Source organism: Ceratotherium simum, chromosome 29 (assembly GCF_057802395.1).
Source record: "Ceratotherium simum simum isolate JZ-2026a chromosome 29, ASM5780239v1, whole genome shotgun sequence".
Lineage (NCBI taxonomy): Eukaryota > Metazoa > Chordata > Mammalia > Perissodactyla > Rhinocerotidae > Ceratotherium > Ceratotherium simum.
This window is the reverse complement of record NC_141928.1, coordinates 34,159,335-34,174,500: the sequence shown is the minus strand read 5'-3', so window position 1 is coordinate 34,174,500 and position 15,166 is coordinate 34,159,335. Positions and strand designations below refer to the sequence as shown.

Below are 15,166 nucleotides of genomic sequence, written 5' to 3'. Positions count from 1 at the left end.
CCTTCCTGATTGAAGCTTTAAGTTCCCAGTGTTGTAAGTTTTTGCCTTTGTTCTACATTATCATTGTGTTTTAGTGAGAAGTTAGAAGAGGCTGCACTGGGGGCTGCTACTCAGAAACCATTCTCAACGCTGTATTAGGTGCTAGTGATGTTTCTTACTCCTTTCCTTTAAATAGATTATAATTTAATTAACATCCTTTGTATGTGATAACTACCTTGTCTGCTTTCAGGCCATGCGCAGATTGTCCATCTCCTTTTAGAAAGAAATAAGTCTGGAACCATCCCATCTGACAGCCAAGGAGCAACACCCTTGCACTATGCAGCTCAGAGTAACTTTGCTGTAAGTAAAACATGATGATTATCTTTTTTGTTAATTAAATTCTTATTTTGATATAATTGTAAATTCATATGCAGTTGTAAGAAGTAAAACAGCAAGATCCCATGTATGCTTCACCCAATTTACCCCAATGGTAACATCTTGCAAAAGTGTAACACAATATCATAAACAGGAAATTGACATTGATACAATCCACTGGTCTTACTCCAATTTCATCACTTTTACATGTACTCGTTTGTGGGTGTTTGTGCAGCAATTATCTTTTAACAATTGTTCATACTGTTAGCTTTGTGATGCAAGTAGTAGTCTGAGTTTCTGTAAAGTTGTTAGTCATATGTGAGGTTTTATGCAGTTTTTATTTTAACTGTTCAGTATAACATTTTGCTTTACTATAAGTGTACTTCATATTTTTGTTACTTTTATAGCACTAAGGACAACTTAGTGTTCAGCAGTCTTTAATTGTCCTGAAGGCACTGTGGTGAGGCTTTCCGACTAAACAAACCTTGGCTGGAATCCTGACTATGTTATTTGCTAGCTATGTGACCTTGCACAAGTCTCTGAGTCTTAGTTTCTTCATATGCAAAATGAAGATAATTATACCTTTTCTTTCAGGATTGTTGTGAGGATTAGAGAAAATTTATGACAAGTGCCTAGCGTAGTCCTTGGCATAGAGCCAGGTACTCAAGAAATAGAATGCATTCTTATTATTGCTAGTGCTAATAATTATGTATATTATGCATCTGAGAAAGAAAAATTATGAATTTTTGATATTTCTAAAGATATTGAATATTATTAATAGTTTTTCCCTTACTGCCCTTTATAGTTTACTGCCCTATATAGTTTTCTCATCCATTATGTCATTCAATCCAGCCAGCAACATGCCAGTGTCTAGGCTGTGTCAGCTTCCTGAGTTATGAGTGGCCACCAAAAGCCAGAGACTCGTCCAAAGAGGCCCTCATGAAAGCAGCCAGTTGGTTTTGCTGCCTTCTCCATGGGGTGCATAGTGAACCCCTTGGTTTCATTAAATTATAAGAATGCTATCATCAGCATAGTATAATTCCATCTTCCTTACCTCCCCAAGTGCACCATTGAATACACTGAATACTCAGATGGCTAAAATACCTTATTTTCTCACTCTTCTTTCTCTCTGGTACCCAGACCAACTATAACTATAGTCCTTCCTTCCTGACATTGCTAAAAATTTATTCTATTTATCACCTAGAGTTTTGGCAAATCATTATCTTCTATGATCTCCCAAGATCTCAGAAAAATACAAAGTAGTATTTTGAGGAGGAGCTCTTTCTTATTACAAATAGATAAGAAATTCAGTTGGCCTGGTCTAGTCAGTCTATGGAAATCAGAACTCAATCCATAGTTCGATGCAAGCCTATGAGAGGACATGCTATTCTATTTACAGACGAAGAAACCAAGGTTCCAAGAGATTAAATGACTTGCCCAAAATCTTGAACCCAAGTCTTAGACTCCAAATTTAACATATGCACAGATACCAGTAATTAAGTAACTGTGCTAACAGGAGTAAGAAAGAATGGTAGAACATTATGGATGTTTATTCAAAAAAATACTTGCTTTGGATAATCGGCCAATTCCAGAGGTGATTTTTTAAATAATTATGTAAAATTTCTAAGCTCAATTTCAAGTCCCTTGATCTCCTTGGACTCTGTTAACTCACAAAAGGTTGCCATTTTCTCTTTTAAAAACATCAACAACAAAAAAACCTCATGAAATGCCTGCAAACATTCATCATTAAGAAAACATACTAAATAAAGAAATGTTTGCAAGTTAGTAAAAGAAAGCAAACCAAATAACCACCAACATTTATTTTTTTATTCATTTCTTTATTCAAATCTACTTAATAAACATACACACTAGGTCCTAGGAGTGTTAAGCTATAATACTTCAGTAGCTCAACTAGTTTTAAGACTAGGAAGCAGTGTATGATGCAGTGGAAAGATGGCTGGGATTCAGCCCTGGGTTCTATTCTTTTGTCTGCCACCAATGTTTGTACGACCTTGAACCTAAATTTCTTCATCTGTAAAATAAGGGGCTGGATTAGATGAGCCCTTGAATTTCCTCTTGCTCTAAAATATTGAGCATCAACATTTTATACATTTTTGGCCAACTCACAGCCTCCAGAAATTTTTTTCCTCAAACTATTTACTTCCATTCAAGCAAAAGTTTCTATGATCTTCCTAAAAGTTTGTAAGCATGTGCATTTTGAGGAAAGAGGCAATTTTAAATGCTGTGAATATTAACGCCCATTAAAATTGTCAAGCACTGTTATAATTATCAAAGGTCCTAATTTTTGTATAATTCCATAGAGGAAGAACCTTGAATATAGGAATTGCTGAATAAATATTTGTTTAAATGAATTGAACACTGCATTTCTCAGTAACGACCCATCATTCTTCAATAAATGCATTAACTATTTTTTAAAATTATAGTAACAAAACACACAGTGAGAGAATGCATTAATCTTCTCTGTAGGCATGCCTGAATATATGGGTCTCTCCATGTAAAATGTCCAAGAAAACCTGTATTTTAATATTGGTCATAGCACTGAATACTTCTGAGTCTTTTAACTATCACTTTATCTCCCTAACAGTGACCTATAAAGTTTTCAAACTTGATTGAAGATGATTGTTCTCAATTATGAGGATGTCAAATGAGAGAGTTGGGTTATTTTCCTGACGTGCTATGGAAACCAAAACTAACATATAAGGACAGAGGATTGTTGCTTTCGATGGAAATTGTAGTTTTCTTATTCATAAAAAGATAATTTCACTTGATTCAAAGGCAGAGAAAAAATACTTTGCTTCGTAGGAAGTCACATATAACAGTGACTTTGTTATAAAAAAAATGCTACTCTTGTCTCAAATTTTTAAATGAACTTTCTTACAGGAAACAGTTAAGGTGTTTTTAAAACATCCTTCAGTGAAAGATGATTCAGACCTCGAAGGAAGAACATCCTTTATGTGGGCTTCTGGGAAAGGCAGTGATGATGTCCTTAGGACTATGCTGAGTTTAAAATCTGACATTGATATTAACATGGCAGACAAATATGGAGGCACAGGTGAGAACTGGTAGACATCTTCCGTTTGCTTTCATTCAGGCTCCAAGGTGTAGATGGTCCTAAAAAACTTGTAAAATAGTACCTTGAAATCATTGTTCCTAATCTAATATCGTTTGACTTTCATCTTTACTTTTTAAATTTAGGTTGTCAGGCTGTCACTCCAAAGGCTTTATTTCCTCCAGGTATTATGGCTAAAATTAGCATATGTTTCTACCAGGTGAATGGTAGCTTTTGGTTTAAAACCCTGGTTGCTCCTTAGACATGATTATGGGAGCTCTTCTGATCGTTTATATAGAAAAACATAAACCTGTATCTTAAAACTATGCCTATTTAGTAGTAGTTAATTATATTTTCAAAAATTTAGAATTATATTTTAAGGAATGCACACATCTAAGTATGTTCTCACCAGTCTCATTTAATATATTCTTTTCTCAGATTTGAATAGCTTTACCTCATCCTGAATTGCCCATTTTAGAGATAACCTCCCATGACTTCAGAAGCTTCAAAGCTTCCAGTCAGCTTTGCATCAAAAGCTCTTCCTAGATGCTTCTTTTCATCTCTTTCTCATATAAGACAGCCCTTTGTCTATGTGTTGGTTAACAAGAGAGGTACAAGGTCTTTAGCACTCACTGTCAACTTGGAGGGCTCTTCCTTGTGTACTGTATCCTTACTGCAAGTCAGAAAGAGAAAGAAAATCACGCAACAGCACAGTACACTGAACAATAAAAACTCAGCTATGGGCTTCTCAACGTTATGTTTTCTTATTTGTGGAAACATACCAGAACCATTTGCACCTACCTGTTGTCCTGGATAAGATCTTTCTGGGCCACCAAACTATTGATGCAGCACTGGGCGGGGGAGAGGGGGAGGGGAGCTGCTACACCTAATAATTCTCCCCCATACCTGGACCCCCACGCCTTCTAAATTACTTTTTTGAAAGAGTTTTTAGATAATACCAATTTTGGTAAAGGCTTTAACTCTCAAAAGTATTGCTTTGTCAAAGCCTCACAGTAGAACTTCAGTTTCTTAAGGGGTAGAGTGTAGACACACAGGACACTTAGTTTTTAAACGGTCTGAACATTTAATTTTTTGCCAGATCTCCATTAGTAAGCAGTCTTTCACTTTATCGCTAGCCTTGCTTTTAGTTTAACTTTTTCGTGTATTTTAATAAAGTGTGCATGAAAATATTTACATCCTTTGACCAAAAGTGTCTTTCTAATGTGCACAATGGTTGGAGTTCAGACATAAATTCTCTTCAGATTCATTAATTCTCTGGGCTCTTTCCCCTAAGAGGATTTTATTATATATTAGAGATGCCTTCCTGACATTCTCTTCTATGACAGTGAGTTCCTGTCCGTCATCTCTCTACAGGGTAGTTTTTTTCTTCCCTTTAAAAAAGAGTTCTTATCAACAGCAATATGTGGACATTATTTGGATCTTGATTCAAATAAATCAACTATAAGAAAATTATAAAGCCATCATGAAAATATGAATACTATCTGGATACTTGATATTATAGAATTTTTGTTAATATTTTTTAGGTATGATAATGGAACTACCCTTCCTTCACAGTGCTGGAGCTGGGGCTCTGCAGACCACACCTCCCTTTGCCAACAGGTGCCATGTTAGAATCAGCCCTTAGGGGGCAGTAGAGGGCCACTGGAAAGCTGGAAGAGGAACAAGGGATTACATCTTTCTATTTGCTTATTACTTTTCTTGCTTTTGTTTCCTGTTGCTGTCAGCATCACCCTAGTAAATCTTCAACACAGCAGTGATGGTTCGTTCCAGTGGCAACAGTTAACTTCACTTTGCAGTTGTTCCGGCACTCGCAGAACCAGCCTCAGAGCACCCTCCTCAGAGAGAGCACCAGCCAAGAGAGTCCCTGCTCAGAGGTGGCAGCCCCACAGGGCTCTTCTTCTAAGCTTTAACTTGTAATAATGCCATCCTCTTCTTTTTGTTACTTCAGTCCTGGCTTTTACTACCTCTGTGATTCTTAGTGTTCCCTTTTTGTTTTTCAGTTCTTCAATACATAGCTGATAATTCCTTACATTGAATTCGCTCTGTTAAAGTATCTGGCTGGTTTCTGTCTCCTGACTGGACCCTGACTCACAGATACAGTGCTTGTATTTTAAAAAAGAATCCTTGTCTTGCAGACATTCTTACTAAAATATTTACAGACGAAAGAATATGACTCTAGAATTTTCTTCAAAACAATCAGAAGTGGGGGGACTGGATGGTGGTTAGATGAAACAAGATTAGCCATGTATTGATAATTATGGAAGCTGGGTGATGGCTATATTGAGTTCACTGGACTATTGTCTTTACTTTTGACTATGTTTGAAATTTTCTGTAACAAAATTAAATTGAAAAACATTCTTTTTTAGAGCTCCTATGTAAACTTGTGGCACTTTTTTCAAAGAGGGAGCAACAATAGTTGAGTTTAAGGTTATTTTATAGTAAATGCAAATAGTCACAAATGGGATTTCCTTTAATAAGATCATTAATTCTACCTTTTGCTTCAGTGAAATTTTGCCTTTTTTTTTTGTTTGACATTGATATTTATCTGAAGAGTATGTATTGCCTGCTGATGCCACATCACAGAACTGTAAAATTTCAGAATTAGAAAGTACCTTGAGGGCCAGCCCCGTGGCTTAGCGGTTAAGTGCGCGCGCTCCGCTGCTGGCGGCCCGGGTTTGGATCCGGGCGCGCACCGATGCACCGGCTCTCCGGCCGTGCTGAGGCCGCGTCCCACATACAGCAACTAGAAGGCTGTGCAACTATGACATACAACTACCTACTGGGGCTTTGGGGGAAAAAAAAAAATTAAAAAATTAAAAAATTAAAAAAAAAAAGAAAAGAAAGTACCTTGAAATTAAATCTAGTCCAAGGTTTTTTAAACCACGTCCTTCAGAACAACAGGTTCTCGACCTGCAGATACCCCAGGTGTTGCTGAGGGGGTGGATACTTCAGTGGGAAACGCTCCACCCCTGCTTTAGTCAGAACCACTCAGCTCTTACCTGTTATGTGTTGGGTGTTTTATAAAATTTCATCTGGGAGGAAAAAAGCATTCTTATGCTTTTAAAATGTGAAAATCCCTGAACTATCACAGATATATGTGCTTTAATCCGCCTTATAACATTCTCGCCAGTGGTCCTTCAACCTCTGGTTGAACAGCTCCAATACAGGGAATGCGCTGCTTCCATCTTCACCTAACTGCTGGAATGTTCTTCCTTGTATTGAGCCAAAATCTGTCAAGCTGAATATTCCGCTCTATGCTTTCTTCCACATGGCAGCCCTTCTGATATTTGAAGTCTCTCACACCTGTCTGAATCTTGTCTAGGCCAGACTAACATTTAGCCATTTAGGTCAGGGCTCTCACACTCACGTATACATAAGAATTACTAGGGGTGTTTGTTTAAATGCAGATTCCCAGACTATACAGGCAGAGATTCTATTTCAAATCCTGTCAGCAAGTCCTGTTGACTCCACCTCCAGAACATATTCTAAACCTTTCTGCTTCTCCATCTCCAATCCTGCCACCTTAGTTCAACCACCATCATTTTTCACCCAGTCTACTGCAAGGGTGTTAACTCGTCTCGCTGCTTGCATTCCCATCTACTATAGTGCATTCTCCTCGGAACAGCTAGCGAGATCTGTTTATAGCATAAATCAGATCCTATCACTCACCTACTTAAAGCCCTTCAGTGTCTGCCATCACTCTGACCTGGATGACCCTACATGATCTGGCCTTTTCTGCCTTTGTGACTTACCTCTCTCTCACTCATGTGCTGCAGCTTCCTTGCCTTCCTTAAACACACAGATTCATGCCTGTCCTTGTATGAACTGTTCCCTTTGCCCAAACGACTGTCTCTCCAGATCTCTACGTTGCTGTCTCTTTTTTATGATTCAGGTCTCAATTCAAATGTCAGCTTCTTAGCAAAGCTTTCCCTAACCTCCAATCAAAAGGAGTCCCCCAGTCACTTTACATGTCAAAATACCTTTTATTGCTTTAATTATACTGTCCACCACTGCCTAATAGTTTCTTATTTATTGATTCGGTTGTTCTGTTTGTTTGTTTCCCCTACTAGAATATAACCGTATCTATTTTGTTTCCTGCTGAATTCTCTGTATTACATTAGAACCTAGCCCATGCTAGGTTCTCAACAAATCCCCAGTAATCTGCATTTTTCTAGGCATCCCAGGCTTGGTCCATGGAGCACACTTGATGAAACACTGTTCTAGGCATTATAGATCCGTAATACTTAGAAAGAACTGGCCCAGGCCTCGGCTGTTATCCTGGCAAAGTCAAACCTACGAATGATGACATAAGTCAAGCACTAGAATGGAGTAACATAGGCAGGGTCAGCATAACATGAAACACACATATAGTCAGAATTACTCTTTCAAACCCCTGAGGACAGCACCACAGAGGAGACCACATTCCATCTCAGGTTTTTCTCCAATGTTCAAACGAATTGCTGTTTCTTAAATTGGGCCCTGAGGAAACAGCTGGCTTGCATTTGGAGCCATGTTGTATGAAAAATGCACTCAGTGTAATAAGATATGTGTACTCTCGGTACCACGTGGGTACACAGACCAACCACAGGAATAGCACGTGTAACCCACTGAAGGAACAGTAGATTGACGGATCACAGCATACGACCCCTCAGGGGCTTATGCTTGTTGAGTGGGTTGGTGGGCAGAATTGCCTGCATCATTTAAATCATTTCTCTTTGTTATTATTTATTCTCTTGCTCTCTGAGAAAGAGGAAAATTAGCTGGTAAGTGAGAAGAGGAGGCCATTTCAGACCAACAGGATGGAAAGGAAGAAAACAATGAGATGAGAAAGGTAGAAAGAAAGGGAAAAAGTGTGAATAATACATATAAATAGAAAGGAAGATAGAAATCTATAAAAGTCAAAAATAAAATAGAGAATCCTTAAGATTAAATTGCATTTCGCCAAAATGATGAGGAAATCAAAAGAGGAAAAGATACGTAGTTAGAATAATAATAAGATAAAGTTGCTGTTAAAGAGTTCTTCACTTTCTTTCACTGCCTTTTTAGCTTTACATGCTGCTGCCCTTTCTGGCCATGTCAGCACCGTGAAGTTATTGTTGGAAAATAATGCTCAAGTGGATGCTACTGATGTCATGAAACATACTCCACTTTTCCGAGCCTGTGAGATGGGACACAAAGATGTGATTCAGACACTTATTAAAGGTTAGTTACCAAGAGTGCTCCTAATAAGTCACTCTCAAAAGGTAGGAATTCTTGCATTCACCATTGAAATACAGCTTTATGTCTCAGAGAGCCACCCAGGTGGAAGGATGGTGGGAAGAGCGCCCCACTTGACATCAGGAGACTTGAGGGCCACTCAAGATCTACCTGTTGGTAGTTGTTTGATTTTGGAAAAGTCACTTCACTTGTCTGATCCTCAGTTTCATTTTATGTAAAAGGGAAATGATTCCTATCCTGATCAACCTACAGGCTTATTGTAAAAATTTGAAGTAGATAATATATGTGGAAGCCTTTTGCTAAGAGTAAAGCATATAAGGGACTGGTGTTATATTTTTTAAACTTCTATTCTTTGATGAATGCTCACTATACAGTATTAGACATTTTCATTATATTTTTGCTTTTTCAGGTGGAGCAAGGGTAGATCTAGTTGACCAAGATGGACATTCTCTTCTACATTGGGCAGCACTGGGAGGAAATGCTGATGTTTGCCAGATATTGATAGAAAATAAGATCAATCCAAATGTGCAAGATTATGCAGGAAGGACACCTTTGCAGTGTGCTGCGTATGGGGGCTATATCAACTGCATGGCAGTGCTCATGGAAAACAATGCAGACCCGAACATCCAAGACAAGGAGGTAGAAATCCTGGGTCTTTTCTGTGTTGTTTGCTCCAAAGTGCTTAGAGTATTTCTTCTTTGTAGCTAAAATTAAGTAAAACAACAATTTACCAAAAGAAGAGTTCACTCACAAATCTGTTAATTAAAATGATTTTTATTTGTCTATGTTCTCTTCTAGTCCTTGTCTTTATATCCATATATAATTTGTCATAATAAAATGGGAATAATTTTATAACTTTTATAAAATATATATACGTCATATATATGTATGTATATGAATATATGTGTATATATATGATATGATTTCACAAACCACATTTTGTTTTGTTCACTTAAAATTATTACCAATATTTTCTCATTTGGTATATAATCTTTTTCATAATCATGGATGCTTAATATTCCAAAGTTCTAAGAGCTCTATGCCTAATAACTCATTCAGTCCTCACTTCAACTCTATAAAGTAGTTACTATTATTGTTTCCACTTTACAGAAGAGGAAATTGAAGCTCATGGAGCTTAAATAATTACTCTAAGGTGACAACAGAGGCAGGGGTGGTGGGGGGAGTTAGAGTCCAAACTATGCCTGTAACCCAAATTTTAGAATTAAATAAGTAACTTCCTATTGCTGGACACTTTTTCATTATTATAGATCATGTTGCACTAATCATCTTTGTGCATTTGACTTTTATTTTCTTTTGGGTTATTCCTTTAAAATAATTTTCCCTAAGTGAGATTACTAAATCAAAGTAATGAATAGTATGGTTAGGCTCTGATATATACTGTCGAACTGATTTCTAAAACATGTGGGTTAATCTGTGCTTCCCTTGGCTATGTGGTAATGTATTGATTTCTCTCCATTTAGCCATTATTAACTTTTTTTGCTGGTTTAGTTACTTTATCTCTTTAAAAATACTAGCATATTAATTGTGTTTTACAAGTCAGAAAATATATTCCCTGTTAATTCATTCAATAAACATTTATCAAGGTTTTTACTATATGTAAAAGTAACATAATGAAAAATATGTAAAATGTGGTCTTCGTAACTATATTATTATATTATTATGTAACTATCAGAAATGCATCTTTTATAATTTGTAGTACCTTTTACATTTTTTTTACAAGTTGCCAGTCTCTTACATAAGTATTATATTAAGCTACTTTCTAGCTCTATTAGTTTTCATGTGTATTGTTTTTGGATTATCCCCATAAACAATCATACTATCTGTGAATAATAACATTTTTATTTTTTTCTTTTCCAATCCTTATGCCTTTTAATTTTTTGTCTTGCCTGACTGAACTGGCTAGGACCTCCAATACAATGCTGAATAGAATTGGTAATAGTTGACATCCTTAACTCATTCTGGCTTCTCAAGGGGAAAGCTTTAAATATTTCAGCGTTGAATATGTTTGCTCTAGGTTCCTGTATATTTCTAGTTACTAAAAGTTTTTTAAAATCACAAGTAGCTGTTTAATTTTTGTCACATACTATTTCTGCACCTATCAACAAGACCATATTATTATTCTCCTCTTTTCCGTTAATATGGCAAATTCCAGTGATTGATGACATTGTTTTTTCAGATGTTAAACCAGCCTTTTATTCCTGAAGTAAGCCCCACTTATGATATATATAGAGATGGATTTTATTTGATTTTGAGATTTTTGCATCTATGTTCATGAGAGAGATTGACCTATAATTTTCCTTTCTTGCATTGTACTTGTCAGGTTTTGGTAGCAAGGTTACACTCTCCTTATAAAAGGAGTTAGGGAGTAATCCCTCCTTTCTTATTCTCCTAAAGAATTTGTGTAAGATTGGTATTACTTCTTCCTTAAATGTTTGGAAGAATTCCCTGGTGAAGTCATCTGGTCTAGGGGCTTTGTTTGTGCCCAAGTTGTTTAATAACTAATTCAGTTCCATTAATAATTACAAAACTATTCAGGTTTTCTAATTATTTGCCTTTCAGCTTTGGTAAGTTGCATTTTTTGAGAAATTTATCCATTTTATTAAAAATGTCAAATGTATTTGCATAAAGTTGGTCATATATTCTCTTATCTTTTTTATGTCTGTAGGACCTGTAGTGATTTCCTCCTATTTATTCCATATATTGGTCATGTGTGTTGTCCCTTTTCTTTTTTAAAAATTTTCCATCTTGCTTATTCATCTTTTCAAAGGACTTACTTCTGTCTTTGTTGATTTTCTATATTTTAAGGTTTATTTTTTACTATTTCATTGATGTTTACTGTTATCCTTATTATTTCCAGCCATCCACTTTCATCAGGTTTGATTTACACTTTTTTAAAAGATTCTTTTGATGAAAGTTTAAATCATTTATTTTTTAAATATTCTTTATCAATATATGTATTTAAGCATGCTTCTTCTAATCACTGCTTTAGCTGTATCCTACAAATTTGGATAAATCGTACCATCACTATCGTTCAGCTCAAACATTTTCTAATTTCTATTTTGATTTATTATTTGACCCATAGATTATTTAGAAATGTGTTGTTTAATTTCCAGGCAGTTGGGCATTTTCTTATTATCTTTTTGTTATTGATTGTATTCATTTCCCATGGCTGCTGTAACAAATTACCACAAACTTAGTGGCTTAGACCAACACAGATTTATTATCTTAGTGTTCCGGATGTCAGAAGTCTAAAATGGGTCTCACTGGACTAAAAATCAAGGTGTTAGCAGGACTGCCTTCCTTTTAGAGGCTCTAGAGGAGAATCTGTTTCCTTGACTTTTCTGGCTTCCAGATGCTGCCGCATTCCTCCATCTTCAAAGCTAGCAATGACTGATTGAGTCTTTCTCACACTCCATCACTCTGACACTCACCCTCCTGCCTCCCTTTTTTGCTTACAAGGACACTGGTGATTACTTTGGGCCTACTCAGATAATCCAGGATAATCTCCCCATCTCAAGGTCAGCTGATTAGCAACCTTAATTCCATCTACAACCTTAATTCCCCCTTTCCATACAAGATAACCCAGTTACAGATTCCAGAGATTAGGATGTAGACATCTTTGCAGGGAGTGCCTTATTATGTTTACCACGCTGATTTGTAGCTTAAATTTTACTGTGTTCAGAAAACATACTCTGAATTATTTTAATCTTTCAAAATCTTTTGAGGCTTTCTTGATGGTCCAGAATATGGTTGATTTTGATAAATATTCTATGTACACTTGAAAAGAGTGCTGGGCCGGCCCCGTGGCTTAGCGGTTAAGTGCGCGCGCTCCGCTGCTGGCGGCCTGGGTTCGGATCCCGGGCGCGCACCGACGCACTGCTTCTCCGGCCATGCTGAGGCCGCGTCCCACATACAGCAACTAGAAGGATGTGCAACTATGACGTACAACAATCTACTGGGGCTTTGGAGGGAAAAAAATAAATAAATAAAATCTTTAAAAAACAAAAAAAAAAAGAAAAGAGTGCTAATTTTGTCATTGTTGGATGCAATGTTTTATAAATATCACTTAGGTCAAATTTTTACATTGTATTGTTCGTGTCTTCTATATCTTTACTGCTCTCTCATCTGTTTGTTCTATCAACTATGGTAAAAGATAAGTTAAAAATCTTCCACTGTGATTATGGATTTGACTATCTCCCTTTTTAATCTTGTCAATTTTTGCCCGTTATATTTAGAAACTGTGTTATCAGGTGCATACAGATTTAAGATTGTGATATCTTCCTCTTTGACTCCTTCAACACTATGAAATATCCCTCTTTATCTCTAGCAATGCTTCATACCTTCCTTATCTTTCATGACATTGAAATTTTTTAAGAATACAGACCATTTATTTTATAGAATTTCACTCAATTTGGATTTGTCTTATCATTTCCCATAATAAGATTCCAGTTTTACATTTTTGGTTGGACTATTATACAAGTGATATTTAATTCTTCTCAGGGTGTCACCTCTGGAGATATATGATGCCCCTTAACATAGTATTAATTTTGATCATTTGGTTAAGTTACCATCCACTTTCTCTACCGTATACTTAATATTTTCCCTTTTTGTAATTAAGTAATTTGGGAGAATTGTTTATATTTTTGAGTTAGCATAAATAACTATGTGTCCCAAAATACCTACTCCATTAATTTTTGTTCATGCTTGTAGGGAAGAACAGCTTTGCACTGGTCCTGTAACAATGGATATCTTGATGCCATTAAATTACTACTAGACTTTGCTGCTTTCCCAAATCAGATGGAAAACAATGAAGAGAGGTAAGCTATTGATGAAAAGAGTGTATTATTATTCATCTCACATCCTTTCTGCTATATTAAAAACCTCAAGTTTGTTTACTGGTTCAGAAATAATAAATATAAGGAAATACTACACTAAGAAATCCTGAACCAGAAGAAAAGAGCAAAAATTCCATGCAATGTTGATTTAGGATCATGGGATGTTAAAGCTATTCAGAACTTGTGATGTCACCTGGGGCAAGCTCACATTTTATAGATGAGAAAATTTAGGCCTTCTTCTGGCTTGTGGCTAGCATAAGGTCAGGAGAGTCTTGATTGACCAGAACTAGGAATTCAGTTAGGTCAGTAGATGTGTTATATATTCAAGAAGTTTCTCTTGATGAAGAGGATATTATCAGTTACTGGATAGAGGTGCCACCATGTAGCATGAAAAAATAAGGAGAAGCTAAGATGAAAGTTTGCGATTTTAGTCTAAATACAGATTTCTTGAATAATAGGAGATCCTTACAGTTAGGCTGGGGTTATTGCCCAAGGACCCAGGCCCACTAAAAAGGAGTTCACACAGTGTGAACTCTAAGGAGGAGAGATTCTTGGTGGTCTTGGATCTAGGAAGATTCTAGTAATTTGTAGGTAACTTTAAGTTTGTGATCAGACTTCCACTCCTGAGCTCCCTCCAGCCCAGGTCTACGCTCAGGTTTTCATTGTTCATGGATGTTCTAACTAAAATTTCCCCTGCTGTGACACCATCCCCACCCTCTTAGCCACTACCAGGTCTTTCTTTCTGTCAGGAGATGGGAAACTTTGTAGAGAAGGAGGGACTTTCTCTAGGCCAACTGTTTCAGAGGAAACGTGCTCCTCCTTTCTGCGGCCAACCCCTTCATCTCTCCCACTTCTTTCAGAACCTTTCCCCATTAGTTATATCCTCCATCTATTATTTGCCAATTCTCTTTTTTCTGAAGTTTGTCTTCTCTGCCTGTAAAGTCTTCCTTCTCTCAGACTGTCTTCACTGCCTCCATTTCCTCATGCTCACCATGCAAGCCTTTGCAGTCTGGCTACCATTCTCATGTTACACTGAAATCTGTGTCTGAATGGTCACTGACAAGTTCCTAACTGATAAATCATATGTTGTCCTCTGTGTCCACTCTCATTGGCCTTTCTGCATCAACTGGTTCTGTTGACTCCTCTTCTTTACCTTATTCAGACTCTTCTCTAAGCTTCTGTGACAGCATATTTTCCTGGTTCTCTTCCAGCTGTGTCTGCTCCTTCGCCATTTCTTTTGTCTCTTCTTCCATTTTTTTTTTATTTTTTAAGTATAAACATTCTTCAAGGACTGGACCTCTTCCCTCAGCCTATCCCCTTTGTCCATCTGACCTCCACTGGGACTTCAGCAGTCAGTGAGTTCCAAATCTGTATTTTAGACTCAGTATCTCTCCTTGGTTCACAATGTCGTCTCCTCCTCATTACCAGCACCATTGTCTAAATCTGGCCCTCTGTGACTCTTTCTGGGACTATCACAATGCTTCCTCACTGTTTTCCTTCCTTTGATCTTCCTTCATTCAATTCATCTGCTTCCAAAGTAGCCTTACTAAATCATATTTGTAATATAATTGTTAATCATATCGTTCTTCCATTCAAATGCAATCTCATATAAGAGGATTGTTCTGATCCCACAGTCATGTATCCCAAA

The 15,166-nt window shown here is 36.8% G+C and overlaps 1 protein-coding gene across 4 annotated transcripts in view; it reads left to right on the top strand.

Moving 5' to 3' along the window:
- The window catches only part of INVS (inversin), a 153,355-nt gene that overhangs the window by 80,026 nt on the left and 58,163 nt on the right, over window positions 1-15,166 (top strand). For all 4 annotated transcript variants that reach the window (XM_087419402.1, XM_087419401.1, XM_087419404.1 and 1 more), the window contains exons 7-11: window positions 230-339; window positions 3,256-3,427; window positions 8,492-8,647; window positions 9,072-9,301; window positions 13,394-13,500. In XM_087419402.1, coding sequence (XP_087275528.1) covers window positions 230-339; window positions 3,256-3,427; window positions 8,492-8,647; window positions 9,072-9,301; window positions 13,394-13,500 — 775 coding nt within the window. The remainder of the gene's footprint in view (window positions 1-229; window positions 340-3,255; window positions 3,428-8,491; window positions 8,648-9,071; window positions 9,302-13,393; window positions 13,501-15,166) is intronic.